Genomic DNA, 23,073 nt, shown 5'->3' with positions numbered 1-23,073 from the left:
AAACCAACTTTATATTGTTCATCTACACATTTAACACTGCTGGATTTAGATTTTATTAGCATTAAAAGTTAAACAGTAAGCACAAATGTTATTTATAGGAATAGGTCATGAGTGGACATTATTTAAAATGACATTATTTAATGTTTGTGAAATTGAGATTCATGTTTGAACTTGAAGAACGTGTGACTGTGATGGAATGTGAACAAATGTGTATTGCAAACCAGCTCAACATTTTTTAACACAAAAAATCTGCACAACTCAGATGAACAAGAAGTGTCAGCCACATCACACTGTAGTGGACAATGAAAGTACACATAAAAATCACAAAATAACAAAAATACAGCTGAAAAAACAGGACATGGATACTGATGGTAAACACATAAACACAGATATAACTTCCACGGCACACCATCATGCAGTACAGATCTACTGAACTCTGTAAACTCCTGTTAGCTATCAGCTTGGATGTTGGGGGAAAATCAGGGGGGAATGCAGGAAAATGCACTTTAATAACCACTTTTGTCAATATTTTTGAAGGAACTGGGAAGACTTTCATAATTTCTTTGCAATAGAATCTAACCTAAACATTGCACTTTGCTACATATACTGCAAAAATATCAATTTCACAGTTCTCTAATAGCATGCTATCAGGTAAAAACAGTTTATTTCCAAAAGATGCACAAGCATGCTTCGATTTAATCATGAATGAACAACAACAAATCATAACAAAGCCATGAGGGGGATGCCAGGTTTTTCTTAAAACAACAGTCATGGACACATGCCTCGGGAAAAATACGTTATCATTGTGACTCATGTTAAATATTCCCATAGGTATACCAAGCAAAGAGGTAGCAATAAAGTTAGAAGGCTACCAGAACAAAATACATTAAAGGTATATGATGCAGCAACAGCTGGAACTTTAAAAAGACTTCATTTCTTGTTTCTTACCAGATTGAACTATCACATCGTATCATATGCTGTGCACAAGCAGAGAAGAAATGATGTACAAAAATATGTACAAATAGACGCTATAACAGGGAGATACTCAAGGACTGAGATTCTACTGAGCTGCCTTTGGACTGCCTCGTTGAGCTTTTTTAACAACAAGCACAGTAAAACATTATGACCTGATGATTCATAAACAACGCTACGATACCGATGAAGTAAAGCAAATCAAAATGGAAATGATCAGAGGTTAACCTGGCCATTTACATAGTTTGTGAAGATCAGCCCGGAACGGGAGACGCAAACAAACTACATTTAAACTATGGAAATAAGAGCGACGCAGAGCATAAAAAGTTCCTACACTTTAGCTTCTAGCACAATTTGTGAATGAAATACAAAGAAATAGGAAGATAAGACGATCACATTTCATTCCCATTGATCTATACTGAGACAGAGCTTGATGGAGTTACAGTAGATCTGTCATAAAACACTCAAGGAGGAAAATTAAACTTCACAGCCACTTCAAAAAGAAAAATTAACTTGGATACAATGAATAAATATATCAACATATTGTAATCTACCACTGACCAAATGACTCTAAAGCTTAATTTTACTGGGCTCTTGAGTGAGAAATGAAATGCATATTAAGTTCACAGCAAGGAAAAGGCTAGTCAAAAGAAGAAGAGCCACAAGGGACAGAAAGGACAGAAAGGAGGGGGAGAAAGAAAGAAAAATATATGACAGCAAAGTTTCATTTACCACGTTCTAGCTTCTTATCTTTGAACCGCGAGAGCAGCAAATTGATGCGTAGGAAGGACATAGGCATGAGGAGTAAAGAGTTGAAACGGGCAAAGTGAACAAGATGTAGGGAAGAGAAAAACAAAGAGACGGAGTGAGTCCAGAATTCTCATGACTGTCAGCGAATGATAAACAGTTTCATACATTAACAGTCAAAATGCTGCGACTAACACACATGTGTCATGACTCCTTGACTCTGGACACATGAAAAGATATCTGTACCAGGCATACACATACAGGCACACACAAATGCACAGTATAAAGACTGACACTAAGAAAATATTATATTATATCACAAAACAAAGGAGGGGAACAAAGATGCAGATGTTTGTATGCATTGCATGTTGAGTTTGTGAGTGACCATTGAAAGCTGTCGACCATACTCACTGGTGCCTTCTTCTGAAACCATCCCAAGTCCCTCAGCCTTGTTCTGTCTCTCAAAAGCGTTCAAGTCCAAAACACTGTTAACAGCAAACATTTAATCAGCTTAAAAAGTACAAAAACTTGTATATCCCCTCCAACAGTAAGCAGAAGTATAACATCGACGTAACCATAAATATATTACAGACCTGCAGGTCTGCATCAGAGACTGAATGCTAAGGAAGAACCCCACATCCTTTTTATCCTTCAGATAGTCCAGCATCCTCTGCACACAGATGACAAGAGCATGATGACAACAACGCTCTAATGAAGATGTCAAGATGTAGATAGGCGGTAAAATAAATTTTGTTTTTTAAATCTTTTTAGCCTATAGACATAAATATATCATACTCATGAAGGCTCTTTACCTGCTGTACATCACTGTTGCCTCCATTGAGGATGGAGATTCCCAGTTTGAGTGTAGAAGAAACCATGGCTCCAGGTTCACCTGAAACAAGCAGATACCGCTCGTACAACAACTTGACCCAACCATGAATAGCGAAGCTGGATTCTCTTTGCCAAGATAACAACAGATAAAATGGTAGGAAAGGTTGCCTACAGTTTTTTTATAGCAGGGGAGTCGAATAAGTCTGAGGGAGAATGAGCTGTGCTGCCTCTACAGCATAAAGTGGGTGCGATGGGTTGTCCATGACGGACAGCAGTTTATTCAGTGAGCTCCTAGCCCCCAAAATTTACACGTCCTACTCCCACTACTTTTTTATAAACAGGTTCATCTAACACAGCTAACGCTTGGTTCATAATTTTCACACAAGTGTTTGTGTGTGTGTGTGTGTGTGTGTGTGTGTGTGTGTGTGTGTAAGAGTGTGCTACTATGTGTCTGTGTGCAGATCTAATGTGCAGCAGCTACCTTTACAGGCGCTGATCATTTGCAGCACCATCTCTGCAGCACCACGGTTGTGCAGACGGGACTGCTGGTACAAGAGCCTCTGTTTCTCCATCTCCTTTTCCTGTGCAGCAGAGTAGCAAGGAAACAGCTGTAACCCTGTCAACAGAGACTGCACTGCCCCCCGCACTTACACACACACACACATGTACAGGCACACATACACTAAAAACACACACATCCTGATAATCTTATTCTAAATATAATTTGCTATTGTATTTGCTATACCATTGGTCCTGATGTCATCCAGAGTTGCTGGTTAATAATTCGTGTTATATGTACGTAACACAACTTTTTACACTTACATTTATTTTATCACCTATGAAACAGCTTCTCTTAATCTTTCTTTGTGTTAAGCTCAGTTAAGTGAGCAGATTCTCACTGTTTCCATCAGATAGTGGCCAGTTTGTTTCAGCTAAACTATTCTTTTCAAGTGTTGAATGAACTTGTAAAAAAAAAACAAGCTGTTTTAGTGTTAATACTCGGGACTCTTGAAGACATACAATTCTCTTCCAATGTATTAGTGTTGGAGACAGTTATTCCAGTTTATGATATCTAACACAGGTGCAAACATTCAATTGCAGCAATCATTTCATCCCAGATTGTAACACACACTTCACATATTCTTCTTAGGAAGCAACATCAGTTGCTGGAGTAAAACAACATGCAACCCCTGCTTCCAACAGAACAGCTTAGGGTTGTTCTACTTCACAGCCTAAACTTATATTTTATGCTACCTGGAGTAGCCTGTCTGTATGTGACGCTTGTCTGCTTTTTAGATAAACTATAAGACCCTAAACTGAAACTGAGGAAAAGTTGCTTGCTTGACTAAATATTTTCGACATTTAGAGTTTTGACTTGTCACGATATGAAAATAAAAAAAGACTGTTTTATTCAACAACTTTGAAATATTTACTCTGAAAAAGGCTGATTGGTTATGAGCACCATTTAGTTATACAGCAGCAGTCTTTGTCAAACTGTCAAATCACTCATCACCCTTCAGATTTATTTGAATTAGATTAATAAAGGTATGTGATATTTTAAAACTACTGAACACTAGACAAACAAATGAGTCTGCACATCTGCAGACACTGCATACTGTTTAATATAACATATTAAGATTAAAGTGAATAAAAAAACACACAAACTTTAATGCTGCGTGACGCAGTATTCTAACTCACGCTATTCGGACTATGCTGCACTATACTTGTCTTTTTTATATTATTCTGTGGTACAGTACAAATACTATAATAATAGCAGGTAATGAACAACCATCCTGTTGACAAAAGAGGTTACATTTGACCCACCCACTGCACATCATGCACAGACCCCCACCCAAAGCACCCAAACCTCTACCTAACCCTCCCTCCGCCCCCCTCCCTCGTGAGCCTGAAGTGTTTTAAAAACATGAATGCACTTTTCTCTGGTTACAGAGATTCCGCTCAGCATAAGAGTATGAATAGAAAGAATGGAAAGAAACTGTGTGTATGAATGAATGTCTCTGTGAATGTAGCTGTTGTATGCTCGCATGAGTGTGTTTGGGCTTGGGGCGGTATATGTACGGCTGACTGTGCAGGCTTTTACTGTATTCTTGGTGAGCACAGAGAGGGAAACTTGTTAGCGCTGTCCAATTCAAAGGAAAGACAAACAAAAATCAATTAGTTGTCAGATGTTAGAACTCTAGTTTTCAGGTGAGTCTATATGGGTGAACACAGTCAAATTAGCAGGTGATTACATGAGTTGTGAGTCAGAAAAGGGTGGTGCATGTCTAGAAGACACTGACCACAAACTCTGAGACTTGCACAGGGGACCTGTTAGGGATCCTGTGCTATGGCTTAATTAATCGCCATTATCTGTTTCTTACTAAATTAAGTCTAAAAGGGGCAACATCACAATTTACGTATCAGGTTCCAAAAGGAACAGAAATTCTGAAACCACCATAGCTGCAACATCACAGTGTCGAAACACCTTGGGCTTGGAAACTGTGATTCTGAAATTTCAATAGCTAGTACAGACTCACTTGTCTGTCTTCACCTGGGTTTTATTTTGAATTCTTTAGCTGCCGTCATCTCTACACTCGAGTCATGCAATTTAGAAAAAACAAAACAAAACAAAAAAAACATTCTTTCAGAATATTGATCCCGACTGGTGTGCAGAGTCCAGGAAAGGCATGCACAGGTCAGTCCACCACAACAGGAAATAGACACGTGGTGTGAGTTAACGAAAGGAAGACAGAAAGAAAAAAAAAGAGAAATGTAGCAAGAGTGGGGTGGGGGGGATGTGCCGAGTGTGATGTCATGGTGTAGTCACTCAGTGCGTAGGGAGCTGCTTCTCCGCTGACTCCCCTGCCTCCCTTCCCCTGGTCCCCCCATACCATCTCTGTCTGTCGCACCTCAAAGGATGGCTCCTCCCCCTCCTGTTCTCCCCCTTCGTCCTCCTCACCAATGTGGCAGCTCTGAAAGCAGCAGACAGAATGTCGGTGAATTATTCTCTTCTGAAGTTCAGCTTCAAGATCTATTCCCATTGGTGTTTTACAGGTCTTACCTTTGCCATAATATCAGCATATGACATATAGAGATGGTCAACATCAAGTTTACTGTAAAGAAATACCACAGAGCAGGAATCAGTAAGTGTCACTGAGGAACAGGTCAGAGAACTGAGGCAGAGGAAGAAAGACGCTCTCACAGCTTTTCTGTAAGAGCTGTGCGGCTGAAATGAAGAATCAGCTGATGAAGGGGGTCAGGCTTCGTCTCAGTCTCCTCTTCCTCTTCCTCCTCTTCTTCCATGGTTTTCTAATCGTTAATAGATAGGATAAAACATGACAGACCCTTTGTATAAAGAATAGACAATATGCCAGTGATGAAACATTAATGAAAGTGTAACTTACTGATAAGTCATCAATCATCTTGTCTTCAAATGAGTAACCCTCGGTTTCTAACCAGTTGCGTTTGTATGCATCCAAGAACATGTTGGTTACCCTGTGCCTGCAAACAATGAAAGATCACTGACAATTAGGGATAATTAAGATAATTAGGTATAATGCCTCATAAAGCCTTTTGATTTTATTGTCGATCATGTTTTGAATAAGTAAGTTGCTAATCATTACGTGGTGATGTTGTACAGAGGCGTCATCCTGAAACAGGCCACCACAGCTCTGCGACGCTGTTTAGACAGCAGCTTGTGCCAAACCATTTTCTTTGACTTGAAGGGATGTTCAGTCTAATGTACAAAAAATAAATAATTATCTTGGAAAATGTCTCAATTTTCTTAAGCTCTGCATTGCCTGCTGGGTTATAGTCATAGGATCAGAGAGATAAGGACTTTTTAAACGGAGAGCCAGTTCCAGACCTTCTTTTATTGAGGATGCCTGGTTGTACTCACCACTTCAATGTGGTAAAGGACAGCAGACACCTCTTGTACTCTCTTCACCACCTTCTCCGGATCATCGGCATCTTCTGCTTTCCCAGACATCTCTTTATAAAGAGACATCTGCCAGCGCATTGCTGGGTCCTCTACCTAAAATATAACACGTCAATGTGTATAATGAACAGAATGAATAGATTTATACAGGAATGCGTTTATTATCTTCTTTCAGTTAGTAAAGAAATAAAAAGTCTGCCTACCTTGCCTTGCAGATGCAGGTTGTTGTGCAAGAATTCCCTCACCTCTTCATCTGTGTCTTTCTACGAGTTAAAGAAACCAAGATTTGGAGGACATTTATAATCCTATAGTTTAGTAATTAACAGCACGCAGCCTCTAAACAAATTTGGGAATGAAAAAAGTAACAGAGTTATATGACTGTGGAAAAATTATTATTATATATAGAGAGAGAGATAAAATCATTTCTACCCATTTTGTGTCAAAATGTATGCTAACAAAGAAGCAACGCTTTTGCACTATAGAAATTTAAAGCGCTATTAATCTATGAAGCAAGTTTTGCCCAAAGAAATCACATTAATAAGCACAAGTACCAGTGAGTATCTGATCTTGGCAAGGTTGATGAGTTCCTGGTCTGCAGGAGAGCACATATTGAGGCCGATGGGAAGCATCTTCTTTAGCGCTGCTACAATTAGGGAGGTCTGCACAGAGTAGCGGTCCCCCCGTCGCTTCTTCTTGGTACGCTCCTGCTCTGAGCTGCCAGACTACAGAGAGATTAAACTGATTGAACACTTTCTATTCCATGAAGCAACTATATGGCACCAATAAAAAATCCCTTTTCAGAAAATGGTTTGTGGCATTTAAGGCTTAGGAGAATATTTAACAACTAAACATATTTTCTTCAACTTTTCGTGTCATGTCATGTGCTTCATTGCTGCACCAGCAACAGGTGTTACACACAATGCAGCTTCACTGTTAGTACTGCAGTGGCCAGACAGGGCACATCCTGTCCATTGGACATCACAGAGAACAGCACATGGGGTCAGCTCCATCGCCGTGGAGCTCTTCTCACACGCTCCTATCCAGAGCCTGACAATGCTCATTACTGTCTGTTGTCTGGCCTCACAGCACCCTCTCTGCCCTTATTGTGCATGCTTGGTGTTGGTGTGTGTGGGTGGAAAACACTCTATGGGCTTTGAGAGTCATTGTGATGATCAGGAAACAGAAGCTCACTACAGTAATGCCCATCTGATAGCCCAGGAGAAGAGGTTCTACTTGCACCAACCACGTAAAACATCAAACAGTGATTAGGTTTATTTAACAATTTAATGGTGTCAATGAACATGACATGAAGTAACGAGTCCAGTTAGTAAATATGATGACAGTATTCTGGTGATGTAGTGAGAGCTAGCTTAATTTCCTGCAAAAGATCCAGCGACTGACATTTGCTACTGGTGGACCGAGCAACAGCAGGGTATGGACTTTTGGTTTAAACAGCTACTGAAAAGAGAAGAGTCCCCCAGTGCAGGAATCTCTGACACAAAAGCTGAAAAAAAAAAAACCCCAAGCATCAGTGACACAAGTAACATCACAGTAGCACGGGCTCCATAACTGTATCCAACAAGGATCATCGAAAGGCAAACTATTTACTGGTCAAAGAAAAACAGGGTGATGGTACTCGGCTGCAGGAGTGCACACACCAAATTATATACGCTACTGCTCTGCCGAGCACCATGAAACCTTTCACACTACTGTGATCTACAGCAAAGAGCTTTCATCAAGCTGCTCCGGACCCCTACTCACACATATACAGACACACATAAAAGCATATGTTTGCGACACATTCACACTCACATTCTTTACTCCTAAAAAACATCACTAATATATTTGTGTATAATATAATCTCACACTTCATTCATTCACTCATAGATGTGTAGTGAAGTCTCTCCTAAGAGGAAAAACCCTGTATGTGTGTGTTTGTGTGTTTGTATACGTGTGAATATTGGGATCTGTCTATTAGCAGTTGATGAAATGCCTCCGCAAACTCAGGGTGCCATGCGATCAGCACAGCTCTCGTGCACAAACACGGTCTAACCTCTCCATCTCCGGCCTAGTGGCCCAGCGTCCAACCCCGACACAGGATATATATGGAGAAAAAACAGTTAGCAACAATCTTACTACTACACTATATACTGCCGCTTACACAGACCTGGGAAAAAAAGGATATTAATATTTATGTAACAGCCCATCAGTCTTCTTGTAGAAACTTATTTGTGAAATGACTGAAATGAACACTTACAGAATAATCATAAAGCTACAGCAGCTTAAAGAAAAACAATGAAATAACAGCTGAGAAAACACCAAGAAGGGCTTCCTGTTACTTTTCTCTGCTTGTAATGGGTGGTGTTAGTGAAACATTAATTATTAGAGTTTAGTTTCTTAATGTGTTATGACTCAAGATATGGAAGTAGGTGAATCAAACCTCTAGAGAACAGGCAATGTTTTACTTTTACATTTCCTTTGCTCTCAGATAGTACCTTGCTCATCTTGCTCTTACTGTCAGCAGTCAGGAAGGACATGTTGTTGATCTCATTCATCACCACGAAGTTCTGCTCCTCCCTCTTGAAGTTCTGCAATATATAACACAATAAAGATGCTAAACGAGAGACGGAATAAATGCATACATATATGATGTCAGAAAACAGAAGACTTACGTGGGATTTGGACCAGAAAATGAAGACCTCTCCCACCATCCTGAAAAGCTCCTCTGCATCTGGGTCTGGACAAGTCAGCCAACTTGCCCTACAGACACAGGCAGCAATAGATAGTTCTTAAACGTGAATCATGACCAGCAAAAAAAAGGGTGAAATGAAAGTGGAGCTTTCTTTTAAAACCTTGAATTATTGTTCCTGTGGAGTTTCCTGTTCTACTGTTCAGATTTTGAATTTATTATTTCTTGTAGGTTTAGTTCCCTGGTTCCATCCCTCTGCCTCAATAACAACATTGTGCCTCATTGCAAGACAAAAAAGCGTCACATTATGCTCCCCTAAATTTCTAATTTCAATAAAAAAAAGAAAACTGAAGCAGAAATGTGTTTCATATAAAGGTGCTGCTAATCTCAGCTACCTGTTGTTGTCCACGTAGCGAATGAGCAAAGGGTAGAGAGCGTACAAGTCCCGACAGAGTACAGCAAACTCATCTCGAATGGTCCCGTTTTCGCTGTCCACCTCTGTTTTGCCCTCCATGCGCAGATGATCCTCCTCTGCCACTACCTTTGCTGCACGCTTCTTCAGCTTTTCCATGGTTGGGATAAAGTGGGATTTAAGCATCTCTGGTTTAGCCCTGCTGACAATGGGCTGAGCGAACACTGGACAAGGCACAAAACATTTGCCAGTCATCTCCAAATAATAGTTGTGTAACATGTGAAAATGTAGCTGTTTACACATTATGATATGCTGCAATACTATAGCTGTGTGTCACGTGACATTATTTTGGCTTATTGTAAATCCTCTGGTCACTAACCTGCTAATCTTTTCATCCAAGAGGCTTCATCTATACCCAGGTTGTTAACCACAATCTTCATGATGCTACCCAGCAGCTGGTTGAGTTGCTCGGAGGTGACAGCGGTGCAGAGCTGGCCGTCCTGCTCGGGGAAGTTCTCTGGGCCTCTCTCCCACCAGCGCGGGAGATAGTTGCACAGCATGGGCAAGGTGATCTCAATCACATGGGGCATTTCTGTGTAGCGAGCTCCAGACTCAGCCAGGTCATGGATCTCTTTCATCAGAATCTCCAGTTCTGGGATGTCAGGACACAGCTCTTCTACTTGATTGGGAAGACCAAGAACTAAGCGGGGAGAGAAAAGACGAGTGAAATCACGGACATGAAAAATAACTCAGCATGAACACTATCTAATAGTTTGAAGCATGTAAAATGAATCATAAAGGTAAAAGAACTCACTTGCTCTCTCTCTAGGAGTCTTGGTCGTGTAAACAGAAAATGAGTTGAATTCATTTAGCACTGGTTCAAGAAAGGCTACCGGCATAGCAGCTGCTAAGTGGGCCAAACACTCGCCAAGAGCTGGTCGCTGTCTGCAAAGGAAGGAAAAACATGCATACTCATAAGATGTCTGTATGAAATAACACATGCAAAATCAACCTTTGAAAGAATACATGCGCATAAAGAAAAATAAATGTTTCTTGTTATGATATCTGATATATAATGAAAAAAGTAAAACTAGTTCCAGGCTTTTTTTTAGACCATGTCTCTACTCACTTCTCCACATGTGGAGTCTTCACAGTGCCCAAAGAGTAGATGCTGCACATTAGACGATAGCAGGATATCTGCAAGTCGTCCACTGAGAATGTCGAGAAGAGACTTCATTAGCTCTGAGTTGGTCCAGAGTAACAAGTCATTAATGGTTCATTTAAAGGACAAAAGCATTCTACTTACTCATGACATCATCACCAAACTGGTGTTGGGCAATGTGGTCAAACAGTGAAGTGAGGACTGGCAACAGGGCAGTGGTGGTGTAGTTGATATTCTGTGCTACACCCTTAACCTGTAAACAACACACAAATACAGATTTCAGTTCACAAGAAAAACATGAACACATTTGTTTAGTGAGCAAAAAGAAGAGAAAACCCTCTCTGACCTGGTTTCGACTGGACACCTTGCCCAGTTTCAGATTTTCAACCATCTTCTCAATGTCATCCGCAGCGCTCTCAAAGAACTGACGCAGGCCGGCTTTCACAATCTCAGGGCCTGATTTCATAACAGTCCTTAAAGAATACACAGAGAAAACGTTTTTCTAAAAATCTCAGACAGTTTGTTTCCATTTTCTCTTTGCTTGAGGAGCAATAGGGATGTTTTATGGGTATATTGTGATCTACCTGGCATCCAGTGATCGTGAGAGAATGTGCAGGCAGTTTACCACTGCAGGGGCATCCGTTCCTGAAAACATAACAAAAAAGGTGCATTGTCAGTGCTATCCTTCAGCTCTACAAGAGCCCAAATTACTGCAAATGCCACAATTAGCTCTAAACCTGGTATACAGTTTGTTGGGAAATATTGAGCAAACTCACAATTACACCACAACGGTAAAGTCTGAATCTTCTGAATCACAAATGTTAAATACATAGCTGAAACAACAATAATTATTATTTAAGAAAAGAGCATAAAAAGTTGTTAAAAACAGTTTCTTAAGTGCAATGCCACCATCACAGAGTTTTATTTAGGCACGTTTAAAGTGGAAGATCATATTGTGCTGGTGAGACAAGCTCACCTGTCCACTGGCCATGTAACAATGACAGTCTACTTAAGACATATGGTGGTGAAGGGGAGTAAAATGACAACAAAGCATTCATTGTCTCATATAAGCCAGGATGATAAGACACGACAAAGCTGCAGTACAGTACCAGTGGATATCTGATGCCGTCACAGACATTCATGCTAACTTTGTGGATACCTTTTAAATCAAAGACAAACTACAGCAAACATTAAAGCCAAGCAAAAGCTGAGCTAAAGACAGAGAAGAGAAGAACTGGTAAGTTAGGAGGAGGTGACGATGATTTATTAGTTTGATTAGTATGTAAAGTAAAGGTAGGGAGGAGGAAGAAGCAAAAAAATAAAACGCTGTAATAAAGAGAAATTACACAGGAAAACAAATACAGAGATGGTGACAGGGCATGACATCATGCAATTTCCTTACCAAAAAGAGATACTCTGTGCCTCACCAAAGCAGCCAACTTACAGAAGATACTGAGGTAGGAGGAGAAAAGAGGAAGGGAGAGAGGAAGGGAGTATAGTAAGGGGAAACAAGGCAGGAAAAATGTTTGAAGTACACATAAAGCAAAAGGAAAGTAAAGGAGATCATGGATATCACACAACAGGAGAAAGATGGAGGGACATGGAAGGAGAGGACAGATACTATCACACTGTCCTAAAGGGAAAGGAAATGCCAATTTTTTCAGGACACATAATTCAAGGTAAGATTGATTTTTTTAAAAATATGGTTTTATGACACATACCTCGCAATCATCTCCTTCTCTTTATTTGAGGAATGACCTCCACTGCCCAATACTTTGGCAGGAGTGGAGAGAAAGTACAGGCAGTGGTTCTTGAAGTACTGATTTACCAGCGGCAAGAGGATCTATAAAAAATAACCCAGCATAAAATATCCAATTATAAATAGTATCTGCTTAGTAAAGCTACAGAATAAAAGGTGTTTCTCAAAAACACAAATTGTGGCAGTTTTTTCAGTCCCTACAACTTCAGCACAGGATTCTGTTACAACTATCACCCTCTGACATCTGAAAAAAAGTACGACGAATAAAGAAGCTCACCTTGGCAAAGAATTTGATTTCTTGTTCGTGTGGTGACTTTTCCACTCTACCGCTGCTAACTACAGCCTCTGTTAGAAAAAATAAAAATAATAATTAAACCACTTCTGACTTTATTTCTGGTCTAAACAGCAGTGCACACAGTATAAGTACAAAAATCTATGTGTGTTCAATCACAGTACCAAGATGAGCGATGAATTCCTGGGCAATGTCCATCCATTTAAGAAGCTTCTGAAGGAAGCCATAAGCAAAACGCTTTTCAATGGAGGAGATGTCCTGTTCCATATCCTTTAGACCTCTAGGAGTGGAAAAAAAGATGGAGGAAATATGGAAGGAGTTGAAAGAGAAAAATGGATAGCTCTAATCTTAAACTCTGAGAGCTCCAGCTTACCTCGTCACAGCATATCCATTAAGCTGGAGGAACTTGAGCAGGTCCTGGGCTTTCTCCCTGTCTCTGGCCTTCTCCTTAGCCGTCAATGTGTCATAAGGCACGAGCAAAGGATGAGTACCACCACCTAGCAAGGGCACAAGTCATTTTTTAAATCAACATATCATTAAAAAGAAAACTCCCAGTTTACTGTAATAAAAACTACTCTTGCCTTTGGACTGTAGCTCCAACTTCTTCTTCCTGCCCCAGGTGTTGTGATAGTTTTCTGCTAGCTGTTCAGCCATAGACTATGTGGAAAGAAAATAAATAATTATTCTACCTAGTTCTTTAAAGGTATGTGAGCAACTTGTGTGACCTATAAATGCTGGGGAAAATCTGACCAGAAGAGACATACTTGCAGCTCTCTGGAGAGGGCCATTCCTGAGATGTCTACTGGCTGAGGGCTGTATCCGTGACTCGGATCATAAGTGGCCTGAAGACAATTTAAAAAAAGATCTTGTGTGTAACAGTGTCCATGTGAAGTTTTTCAGTAAAAGAGAAACTCCATTGTTTCCCCAATTTAATTAGGCCAAGAGAAAATTCATTTTGCATGATCCACAAATGTTCTGTTTTTACACTTATGTAAAAACCTTGCATTCCTATATGGACTTTTACCTGAGCAGTTTGAGAGATTTTGCGCGTGGCGGTGGTGGCGGCGGCCTTTTTCTCGACTTCTCCTTCTCCATCCCTTGCTTTCTCTATGGTCCATTCCCATGCTAGCATAGCTTTGACGGATTCTTTAATGGGCCAACGATAAATCTCCTTGTCCTGAGAAAAGGAGGTAGAGGGCTTTACAATTAACAACTAAGCTATACTATGAATGCCCATAACAATAATCATGCAAAAATAGTCAAAAGGTCCATGGGTAATGAATACTAATTAAGAAGATCTGGCATCCTCATATTTAATGGAACACAGGGACACTACAAAAGGTTAGATATGATTAAGTGTTCAGAATTTCAAGCTTCAGACTAAAACAAGTGAAAAATCATTACCTTTTCAGAGAATGTTTTGTATGGCCGGAGCATCGGGTGAGTCTTAGCATTCTCATCTAGCACCTCTCCATACGTCCAGTTGTTCTGAATCTGAAAAATGATTTAAGCAATTATTACAAATAATACTTTAAAAAACATTATTGCTTACATTATTCCCTTATTACTGACCTTTTCAAAAGCCCATTTATCATGAGTGTGTTCTGCATACTTGTTGATGAAAGGATCCAGTCTCTCTGGGATGATAGTGCTGAAAATTTAGTCATATTTACTGTTACTCAAATAATCTAATATCTAAACTTAACTTCAGAATGCCACTATGACTTTATAGAAATTACAGTGTAGTTTCATGTAAGATGTTTATATCTTCCTTTTCAGTTACATTCATAACTGCACTTGAAGATTTGAGCAACACTTAAACGCACACACCACACTCCACAGGATGCACTCAGAAGCTGTCCTACAGTTTTTATTTATATATATATATATATATATATATATAGTGATCGTGAGAGAGAATATATATATATTCTCTCTCACGATCACTATATATATATATATATATATTTTTTTTTTAAACTGCTGTGTGACTGTCTGCTGCTCGTCAAATACATTTTATTGCAATGTTGACCCTTATGGAGTGCCAGGACTGACATAATGAATTAATTAAATACACCATTAAAAAATTAATTAATTGTGGCAATAATTGATTACAATTGTAAATAAATAAATAATTAATATATAAAATTTAATTAAATATTTATTTAATCAATTATTTCCCATTTTAATGAATTCTTTTCAATTATTGACACATTTAATTAATTATTTAATGGTGTATTTAATTAATTAATTAATTCATTCATTCATTCATTCATTATGGCAGTCCCAGCATTCCATAGACCCTGTGCTAGCTTGCATATGACAAATACAACTGAAACTGGAAACAATCTTTAAAAAATCTGTTCAAATATGTAATTATAACTATCCATCACTGACAAGGTACACGTTGACTCTCTTCCAAAAGCAATAATGCACTAAAATAACATCAAACAGTCTTTCTTTCAGTTCTCACTTGGTGGTCTCTACTGGTTTTGGATCAAAGTTGCCTTCAGCATCCACAGAGGCCTTTTTCTCAGTGTGAGAGGAGTAGCTGGCATCCACATAGTCAGGGGGGATGGCTCCAGCTATAGCACAGAGGCAGGGCATGGCAATCTTGAAGAGCTCTGCATCAAATTTCTAGAATTTAAATTCATATTAGAGAAGCCAAGTTAGTAATTCCTTAACTTAAACGATGTGCACTTATGGAAGGTTAACAACATCTCCCACCTTGTGTGCCAACGATTCGAAGATTCCCCAAAAGAGTTTTCGAGAAAGATGCAGCTCCTCCTCAGAAGTCACCCCAAAATTCGCCCATCCATTTGGCAAGCAGTAGTACTTCCAACAGCGCTCATAGTGATTGGTCAGCAGCTGAAGCAATTCAATTCATATGTGATATAAAAATTAGATTATATAAACAAACAAACAGAACGCTGTTATACAGAAGACTCACCTTGAGAGGCATCTTTGCATATTCATTGAGGATGGGTACGTCAAACACCAGCCGTCTAAGCAAATGCTGCAGCATAGAGGGTCGAAGGTATCTGTGGATATCACCGTAAGTTTAAAACTGTTTGAAAAGGCACGTTTCATCATTCACTTCAAAGTTTGTAATTTGTTGTGAATTTGCCGTTATCATTAGATCTTTCTTGTAAAAGAGATAATGTCTCGAAAACCTCCCCAGGCTGAATAAAGGTTAAACAAATAGAAAATAAAGGCTTCCTTTTTGGAGTTATTCAGCTTGCTTATTTAGCATTTGCTATACAGAGAGGGTTTTTTTAAATACTGACTTGCAGAGGGACATGAGACACTCCTCTATAACATCCCTCTGAGCCTTGGTAAGGGCTCGGCCACGAGACAGGCGATAAATTGTGTGGAGCATGGAGTCGATCATGATGGCCCGGTGGTCTGTTCCAGCAAACAATGGCGCACACTTTGTAAGAAGAGGCAGTACAGCCGAACAGAGGTAGCGGTTCAGAGCCAAGGCCATTTCAGTTGTGCTGAATGCCACCTAAAATCAGAGAAGACAAAAAACTGCTTAGACTCACTGCATTACCTTAAAGACAGACGGATACATTAACTATATCAAAGGGAATCTATAGCAAATTACATCAATATGCAGACTTTGTACTGAAATCTAGAATTTACAGAAGGAAATTTTATCTGTTAGGTCTGTGCCTTTTTTTTCTCACCGTATCCAGAGAAGCTGCAGCTCTCATGTCAGGCAAGAAGCCAACCTCAAGCACATGAAGCAGGAAGTCCTGGTTATCAATACCGTACACTCTGTCGAGGAAGAGCACCATGGAGGCCTTGTGGTCTGGCACAAAACTGGCAGACATCTTGGGCTCAATAATCTGGCCATCTGTGGTTAGATAGGAAAAAAAACCTTATGAAGTAGGGCGCCACATTTTGTAAATTATTACAAAACATCCCTGTATCAGCACAACTTTTTATCCAACCTTTGCCATATGCTGGAATCTGCACAGGTAAGCTGATTACTCCAACCAGGTCCTCTATAGGCACCAGAGACCTCAGGATGGCCCTGATTCTTAGAGCTTCACCCTTACCCGCTTGGATCAGCTACAAATAAAAAAAATAAATAAATTGTGCTATATGAAACTAACTCCTACAAATCAAACACCCACAGATCCACTCTTCCTGGAGGTTTGAGGGATAGAAATATGTTAAAAGCTGCTCTACTTACATGCATCTCTGGGGCACAGCGACCCAGCAGATCAATGAGAGCCGAGTAAAAGGACATGATGGCATTTCCCAGATGCACACGGTTCTCCTCGTGCTGTTCCTCACCACCAAACCTGCCAATCCAGATAATGTTATTTTCTATAAGAAAATTTGTTGTGCTGCTGTGAAACTACACAGTGATTTGTCTAAGCTGTTAGTTGGTGTTATTTTGTCAACAAAAATCGAATTCACTGCCACTGCGCCAGCCCTTACATGAAGCGCCTGTCTTTCTTAACAGTGGGCCCATCTCTTGCCGGATCCTCTGATATCTTGATGGCCTCCTCCATTGCAGCCAGCAGGCCATTACCACCCTCTCCTCTCAGGGCTGGGCCAAAGCACTCAGGGCGACGGATGAGCAGACGCACCACAACGGTGGCATTCTCTTCCACGCTTTCTCCTAAGGGGAGTAGGTTGTAGGAGGAGGTAAATATTAGTGGCGACTACTTACAAATCTCATCATTATAAAATAATCAAAGCCAACCATTAACGAAGACAGCAAAGCGGAGGAAATCCAGGTATCTCTCGCCGCCACAAGGATTCCAGCCAATGTCAGGGTAGCCCTTAGACAAGAGCATTGGACACATCTGCAGTCCACAGCCTGCCAAGTATGTCACCACCTACCTCGTGTGAGTACCAAAAGGAGAGATTATCAGATAACAGTTCCACTATAGCCTTTTTTTAAAAAAATTTTTCTCTCTAACCATTTCCAGTTCCTGCTCTTGTAAAGCCAAGGCCAGCTCGTTATTGTCAATACAGGAGGCTGCAGCCACATCCAGGGGTGTGGATCCACGCATGCCTACATAGGGATATAATCAGTGAGTTTATTCATTCATCACCTGGTATAAAGATCCCAGCACATTAAAACTCATTTAGAAACGTCTTACCTGCATGCTTCAGTGAATGAAATTTTATTATAATTGTTTCATGATTATTCAAAATAAAAAAGATTTAAAAATAAAATCTGTCCATAATAAGCCATACACAGAGTACAGTAAACAGTGTAACAGGGGACTCACCCAAGCCGATGCCGCTGTTCTGCAACAGGTAGCTCAGATGGTCAAACATAGAACGCTGGTTCTGTCGGCTGATACGGCAGAAGTAACACAGGAAACGACAGCAGCTGGTCACCATTTGGGGGAATCGAATCTCCTGGGCAAGAAAAAAACAAACATTTTTCTCAGATGCATAATGTCTGATGTGTGCTGTGTTATAAATTGCAGGCCTGGAAAGTGAAAGGCTTGAAGAAATCACAGTTACCTTCGAATCTCCTCCTCCACCTAACACGTTGACCATCACTTCCATCACAGTCTCATGCATACCCAGAGCTCTCATCAGATTGGGGTGTTGGTAGAACACCTTGTTATTCATGATATTTCTGAAAAAAAAAAACAGAAGCCATACATCAGTGTTACATTACTTAATAAAATAACATCACATGTTCTATTATTATAACTCAAAATGTAACAAACTAACTCTAAATTCCAAAGTATACACTATTTATCCCCCACACTAACCCAATGCTCTGGATCATAAGCCGCTCCTCTTCAGGACCCATCTGGACGATGAGCAGTGATCGGATCTGTCCCAAACACTCAAGTAGTTCCATGGTGTCCTGAACGGACACGGCATTGATGGCATATGCTTTGGGCAGTGCTCGGATCAGCTCGCCAAGACCGTCGTACAGTCGGTGTAGAAGGCTGAACATCAGTCGCACCAGCTCAGGGTTCTGAACAAAAGACTCCTGAGCCCAGTGGATCATGGTGTGGGAGATCAGCTCCTGAAGGGTGCCTGGGTGAAACGAAGGAAGAGCGTGTTATAAACTCAATTTAACTCTTACCCTAAAGCTAAAAAGAAAATGCAGATCGGGTCCTTCAACTGTTTCACAGGTAATCTAAGTGTTAATCTTACTGGGTTTTGCTTCTTCCTCCACCTCTGGCTTTTCCTCCTCCTCCTTCTTCTTACGGAGGCTTTTAACCTTGTCTACCAGACTAACAAGTCTGCCCCTCAGTGAAGTGTCCACCTCCTCCTCCTCTGGTTCCTCCTCAATATGTATACCTATGGTAAAAATGTGACAACAGCATTAAACACCCATAAACAGCTTTTCACACCTGAAGAAATTCATAATTACACAAAAATGCTCACCACAGTGAAGCAAGAGGTCATTGTGGAATTCTGCCAGTGTTTCCCGCACGTCCTCGGGAACTGGAGAATCTTCATCCTCCAAGTGTTTGAAGTTCGTTAGCATAAGAACCTTAACAGAGAGCACATTATAGCAGCTATATCAGGATATTTTGTGTGTCTTTTGCTATAAATATGGTTCGTTTTGTTGTCGTCTGAACAGCATATGGGAAACTTAACAGTTTATCATCAGATCTCAAGAACTAATAATTAAGTCATCAAGTACATGGTTTGTACTTAATCATTATAATTAATCTTTAAATCCTTAGATCTGATGATAAACTGTTAAGTTACACTGTTCTCAGTGTAAGTTTTTACTTTTCAAAGATGAATATCAACTAAGAAATACCATCTAAATTAATTCAAACCTGGAGCCTATGAGACATTTGTTTAGTGTGATAATATTAGTTATTACCTGGTCCTGTGGAGGCGAGCGGAACTCCCGGGTCTTGCGTGCAGTCTCAGCAGCTGACATGGTGAAGGCTCTCATTAGCTGGTTGTAACGGACACGTTGATTGCTCTTAACATCATGGACAAACTGGTCTGAGAATGCTACAATGGCTTCCACCCTGTGTCTCAGCTCGCAATCGCAGAAGTACTGCAGGAGTGTGCACATCTGAAAGAGCAAGGTGAGACAGGAACATAAGTTCTAATGCTAATAATTTAAAAAAACAAAACAATTTATGATATGAGATCCTCTGACACAATTATCCACATCAGTTGTGAAACTGTAAAGCAGTCATAGTTTAAACATCACAATGACCTGCAGTTTGACAGACTCTGGCAGCGTCATCTGTAGCAGTCCTTCCTCCAGACCCTCGTCTTCCTCCTGTGCTTCTGCTTCCACTGCCTCTGACTCCTTCTCTTCCTCTGCTTTCTCTCCATCTACCTTTCCTGTCTTAGCCTCTTCTTTGTCCTTTTCCTCCTCTTCTCCTTCTTCCTTGGGCTCAGCCTCTTCCTCCCCACCCTCTCGTTTCTCCAGCTCTTTTAGCTCCTCCTCTTCCTCATCCCCAACCCCTTCATCCTCAAGCTCGTCTTCGGCTGCTTCTTCCGATTCCTCCTCCTTCTTTTCCTCAATTTCTCCTTCAGCAGCTCCACCCTCTTCAGCTTCCTCCCCTTCCTTTCCACTGAAAACATTGGGATCGATCATCTTGAGAATGTGCTTGGTGTCATCATCATTGAAGATGCCCATAATAAGCAGTGTACTGATTAGCTTCAAGATTGGGACAAAGTGGAACTCTACACTGCCTCCTACTGGATCCCGCATGGCCTGGCTACCATCCAGCACAGCCTCTCGTAACATGTTAATCGCCTTTGTTTTCAGCTCCTACAGAAGCAAAATAACAAGTAAGTAAAGGCAGAAAACATTTAAGATTTTTGGTTTAATGCACCTTGTCTCCTGTTTCTTACCTGTAGAGGAAAGACAGGACTAATGGTGTACAAATCAGGGTCTGTGCCAACAAAGTTGATGGATGAGAAATGCAGCTTTGGCCGTAAGCAGGTAGTGAGACCAACACCAGGTAAGGAGTGGGCTTTTATTGCATCAGGATAGAGCTTGATGCTGAGGGTCTCTTCGGTCATGGGAACAATGAATTCCCTGTTGGTTCCCAAGCGTGCCCGTTTTGCTGATTCCAGATGAATGCTGATAAGCAGATCATAGAAGCCGCTGCGAAGAGGTCCAGGTAGGTAGGTGTTCTCAATAGCATAGAAAAGCTGGGATTCATCCACATGACTGCATAATGCATGAGCCACTCGGTTGTTCCCAAGTGCGCACACAGCACAGTAGAGCATGAGTGTATGATAGTGGAACTTCATCAGATCCTGACGCTCTGACAGCTCCAGGATATCAATACATCTGTGGAAAAAAAAAGTCAACTTCATTGCATTGTATGCATTATATGATCATGACAAATCTTTTGTAATAACTATATGTTAATCGCTCTATATATTTACCTTCCCTTTCTTAAATCACACTCTCATGATAAAAAAAAATGTATTTTTTGGTTTTCAGCTCTCTTAATGCGGAAAAAAGAAAATAGCTTCTTCCTCTGACATCTCTAAATACATCGGGTATAACAAGTAACTGACATTTGCAATGATAAAGTTAAAAGATGTAGGGATTGCTGATCTGCTGCTATCTCAATTATTTATAGCAGGAATGTCATAAATGCTATATGAAAACTCTAAACTTAAGAGTTTTCTGCATCGACATTCTGTTTCTGACCTGTTCTCCTCTGGGATGTGCAGTGCCATCATGATGAGAGGTTCAACACACTCCACCATCCAGCCTAACCGCTCATTTACTTTGCCCGTCTCTGGTTTGAGGAAGTGATTTGGCATACGACTCCAGATAACTGGAGTCAGCATCTGGACATCCAGCCTCGGGGGGCACTGAGGGACTGGATTGTTACGTTCACTGTGGAACATCGCAGCTGAGATAGGCATGATGTTCTGATATGAGAGATACAGTAGAGGTGAGCTTACTGTCATTTGAAGGAAAAAATAAATTCAACTAGATTTGAAAAATACAGAAATTCAGATGTGAAGGTACAGGTAAAAAAAATAGTGGTTCATTTTATTAAAAACACCAAACATCATCATTAATAAATGATGGACAACATCTGGTCCAATATTAAAAGAGATAAGTAGGAGAATTGCAATGCAAGATTGGACCGTGCTCCACTCCCAAAGACCACCAACGTGGGTCTGACTTACATTACCATACATTTCTAAATTGGTGACACTTTAAGAAAAGGCAGCTGCAAAAGAGAGTGAAAACCGTTCCATCTGACCTTGAGTTTGCCCAACTCTAGCTGCACCATGTTCTGACTGAACGGCTGAACGAAAACTGCAGGGAAGAGTTTGGTGTTCGGCTCCACCTGACAGAACATAGCGTTGTCACATAGCTCATCAGGATACATTTAAAGCAAAGAATAAAAAACACAGATAAATCTATTTGACTTTCCCTTACCTGGTAGAAAGTATTAATCTCCTTTCCATTTGCCGTAAAAGTCATTAGACCTGTTGCCAGATCAACAAGGCAGCCAATCACCATGTCCTCCTGGCTAAAGCGGGTCTGTTGATTGCTGACCAGGTCCCCTCCCCACACCATGTAACAATTACTGTGCTTCATGCTGCAAAGAATGAGCAAGAAACACGGCTGTAATGAAACTCACTCCAGTTAAACTCATCTGTCTCAATTGAAATACTGCAGCTGATCCAAATTCTTTACAGTAACTAACAAACCAAAAAAAAGAAGTAGATGTAAGCAAAATAGAACCCTAACTAACTTTGAATTGTATTTTCTTTATTTTATTTTCTGTCATACACTGTGAATATGAATAGAGCTTCAAATAATGAGTTCAGCATATGTAAAAGTAACCTGATGATTGTATTTTCTACAAAATATGAGTTTTTTAAGAATAAGAAATTGTCTGTGAAGGTTCTCAGTCATCCAGGTCATCGTAGTCAAAGGAGCTTGCAAAGAAAAGCGTCTGGACTTCTTTAAGTTGCTTGAAGACATTTCACCTCTCATCCGTGAAGCTTCTTCAGTTCTAAGGTCAAATGGTGGAGAGTCCCAGATATAAACCTAGTGGGAGTTTCCCCCCACAGAGGGACAAAAGGACCCCCTGATGATCCTCTAATCGCCTGAGTCAAGGTGTGAAACTGGGTGTGGGTCCCAATCAGCCAGAGTTTCGGGTGAGTTCATTGTGAAACCTGGCCCCACCTTATCATGCGAATTCCTGAGGTCAGATGGCCCAGGATGTGAGTGGGCGTTAAGGCGTCTGGGAAGGGATCTCAAAACTGGATTATAGATGGCAGAGAGTTGGTGTCGTAAACCACCGCCTCTGTTCA

The 23,073-nt window shown here is 40.5% G+C and overlaps 1 protein-coding gene across 6 annotated transcripts in view; it reads right to left on the bottom strand.

Moving 5' to 3' along the window:
- Positions 1-23,073, bottom strand: part of ryr1b (ryanodine receptor 1b (skeletal)) — a 62,558-nt gene that overhangs the window by 12,864 nt on the left and 26,621 nt on the right. For 2 of the 6 annotated variants that reach the window (XM_085430721.1, XM_085430723.1), the window contains exons 32-85: positions 22,190-22,352; positions 22,011-22,097; positions 21,443-21,669; positions 20,629-21,073; positions 19,982-20,545; positions 19,634-19,834; positions 19,183-19,291; positions 18,949-19,095; positions 18,555-18,828; positions 18,298-18,415; positions 18,057-18,189; positions 17,742-17,836; positions 17,522-17,657; positions 17,254-17,437; positions 17,003-17,114; positions 16,758-16,878; positions 16,491-16,660; positions 16,089-16,309; positions 15,752-15,842; positions 15,529-15,669; positions 15,275-15,438; positions 14,374-14,452; positions 14,206-14,295; positions 13,826-13,978; positions 13,566-13,643; positions 13,383-13,458; positions 13,175-13,298; positions 12,966-13,081; positions 12,787-12,854; positions 12,472-12,593; positions 12,153-12,202; positions 11,335-11,395; positions 11,097-11,223; positions 10,895-11,003; positions 10,718-10,799; positions 10,403-10,533; positions 9,968-10,288; positions 9,572-9,812; positions 9,160-9,247; positions 8,983-9,075; positions 8,541-8,555; positions 7,039-7,209; positions 6,691-6,750; positions 6,449-6,583; positions 6,174-6,286; positions 5,955-6,051; positions 5,753-5,859; positions 5,612-5,663; positions 5,442-5,522; positions 3,032-3,131; positions 2,532-2,611; positions 2,313-2,389; positions 2,131-2,204; positions 1,705-1,722 (exon numbers count right to left, since the gene is read on the bottom strand). In XM_085430721.1, coding sequence (XP_085286847.1) covers positions 1,705-1,722; positions 2,131-2,204; positions 2,313-2,389; positions 2,532-2,611; positions 3,032-3,131; positions 5,442-5,522; positions 5,612-5,663; positions 5,753-5,859; positions 5,955-6,051; positions 6,174-6,286; positions 6,449-6,583; positions 6,691-6,750; positions 7,039-7,209; positions 8,541-8,555; positions 8,983-9,075; positions 9,160-9,247; positions 9,572-9,812; positions 9,968-10,288; positions 10,403-10,533; positions 10,718-10,799; positions 10,895-11,003; positions 11,097-11,223; positions 11,335-11,395; positions 12,153-12,202; positions 12,472-12,593; positions 12,787-12,854; positions 12,966-13,081; positions 13,175-13,298; positions 13,383-13,458; positions 13,566-13,643; positions 13,826-13,978; positions 14,206-14,295; positions 14,374-14,452; positions 15,275-15,438; positions 15,529-15,669; positions 15,752-15,842; positions 16,089-16,309; positions 16,491-16,660; positions 16,758-16,878; positions 17,003-17,114; positions 17,254-17,437; positions 17,522-17,657; positions 17,742-17,836; positions 18,057-18,189; positions 18,298-18,415; positions 18,555-18,828; positions 18,949-19,095; positions 19,183-19,291; positions 19,634-19,834; positions 19,982-20,545; positions 20,629-21,073; positions 21,443-21,669; positions 22,011-22,097; positions 22,190-22,352 — 7,292 coding nt within the window. The remainder of the gene's footprint in view (positions 1-1,704; positions 1,723-2,130; positions 2,205-2,312; positions 2,390-2,531; positions 2,612-3,031; positions 3,132-5,441; positions 5,523-5,611; positions 5,664-5,752; positions 5,860-5,954; positions 6,052-6,173; positions 6,287-6,448; positions 6,584-6,690; positions 6,751-7,038; positions 7,210-8,540; positions 8,556-8,982; positions 9,076-9,159; positions 9,248-9,571; positions 9,813-9,967; positions 10,289-10,402; positions 10,534-10,717; positions 10,800-10,894; positions 11,004-11,096; positions 11,224-11,334; positions 11,396-12,152; positions 12,203-12,471; positions 12,594-12,786; positions 12,855-12,965; positions 13,082-13,174; positions 13,299-13,382; positions 13,459-13,565; positions 13,644-13,825; positions 13,979-14,205; positions 14,296-14,373; positions 14,453-15,274; positions 15,439-15,528; positions 15,670-15,751; positions 15,843-16,088; positions 16,310-16,490; positions 16,661-16,757; positions 16,879-17,002; positions 17,115-17,253; positions 17,438-17,521; positions 17,658-17,741; positions 17,837-18,056; positions 18,190-18,297; positions 18,416-18,554; positions 18,829-18,948; positions 19,096-19,182; positions 19,292-19,633; positions 19,835-19,981; positions 20,546-20,628; positions 21,074-21,442; positions 21,670-22,010; positions 22,098-22,189; positions 22,353-23,073) is intronic. The other 4 variants (XM_085430725.1, XM_085430724.1, XM_085430726.1 and 1 more) reach the window with 4 other exon arrangements.

This window comes from Copadichromis virginalis, linkage group LG14 (assembly GCF_057382275.1).
Source record: "Copadichromis virginalis isolate Kocher_CV1m ecotype Utaka linkage group LG14, C_Virginalis_male_GT1.1, whole genome shotgun sequence".
NCBI classification, from domain to species: Eukaryota; Metazoa; Chordata; class Actinopteri; order Cichliformes; family Cichlidae; genus Copadichromis; species Copadichromis virginalis.
This window is presented reverse-complemented; position numbering and strand designations above follow the sequence as displayed.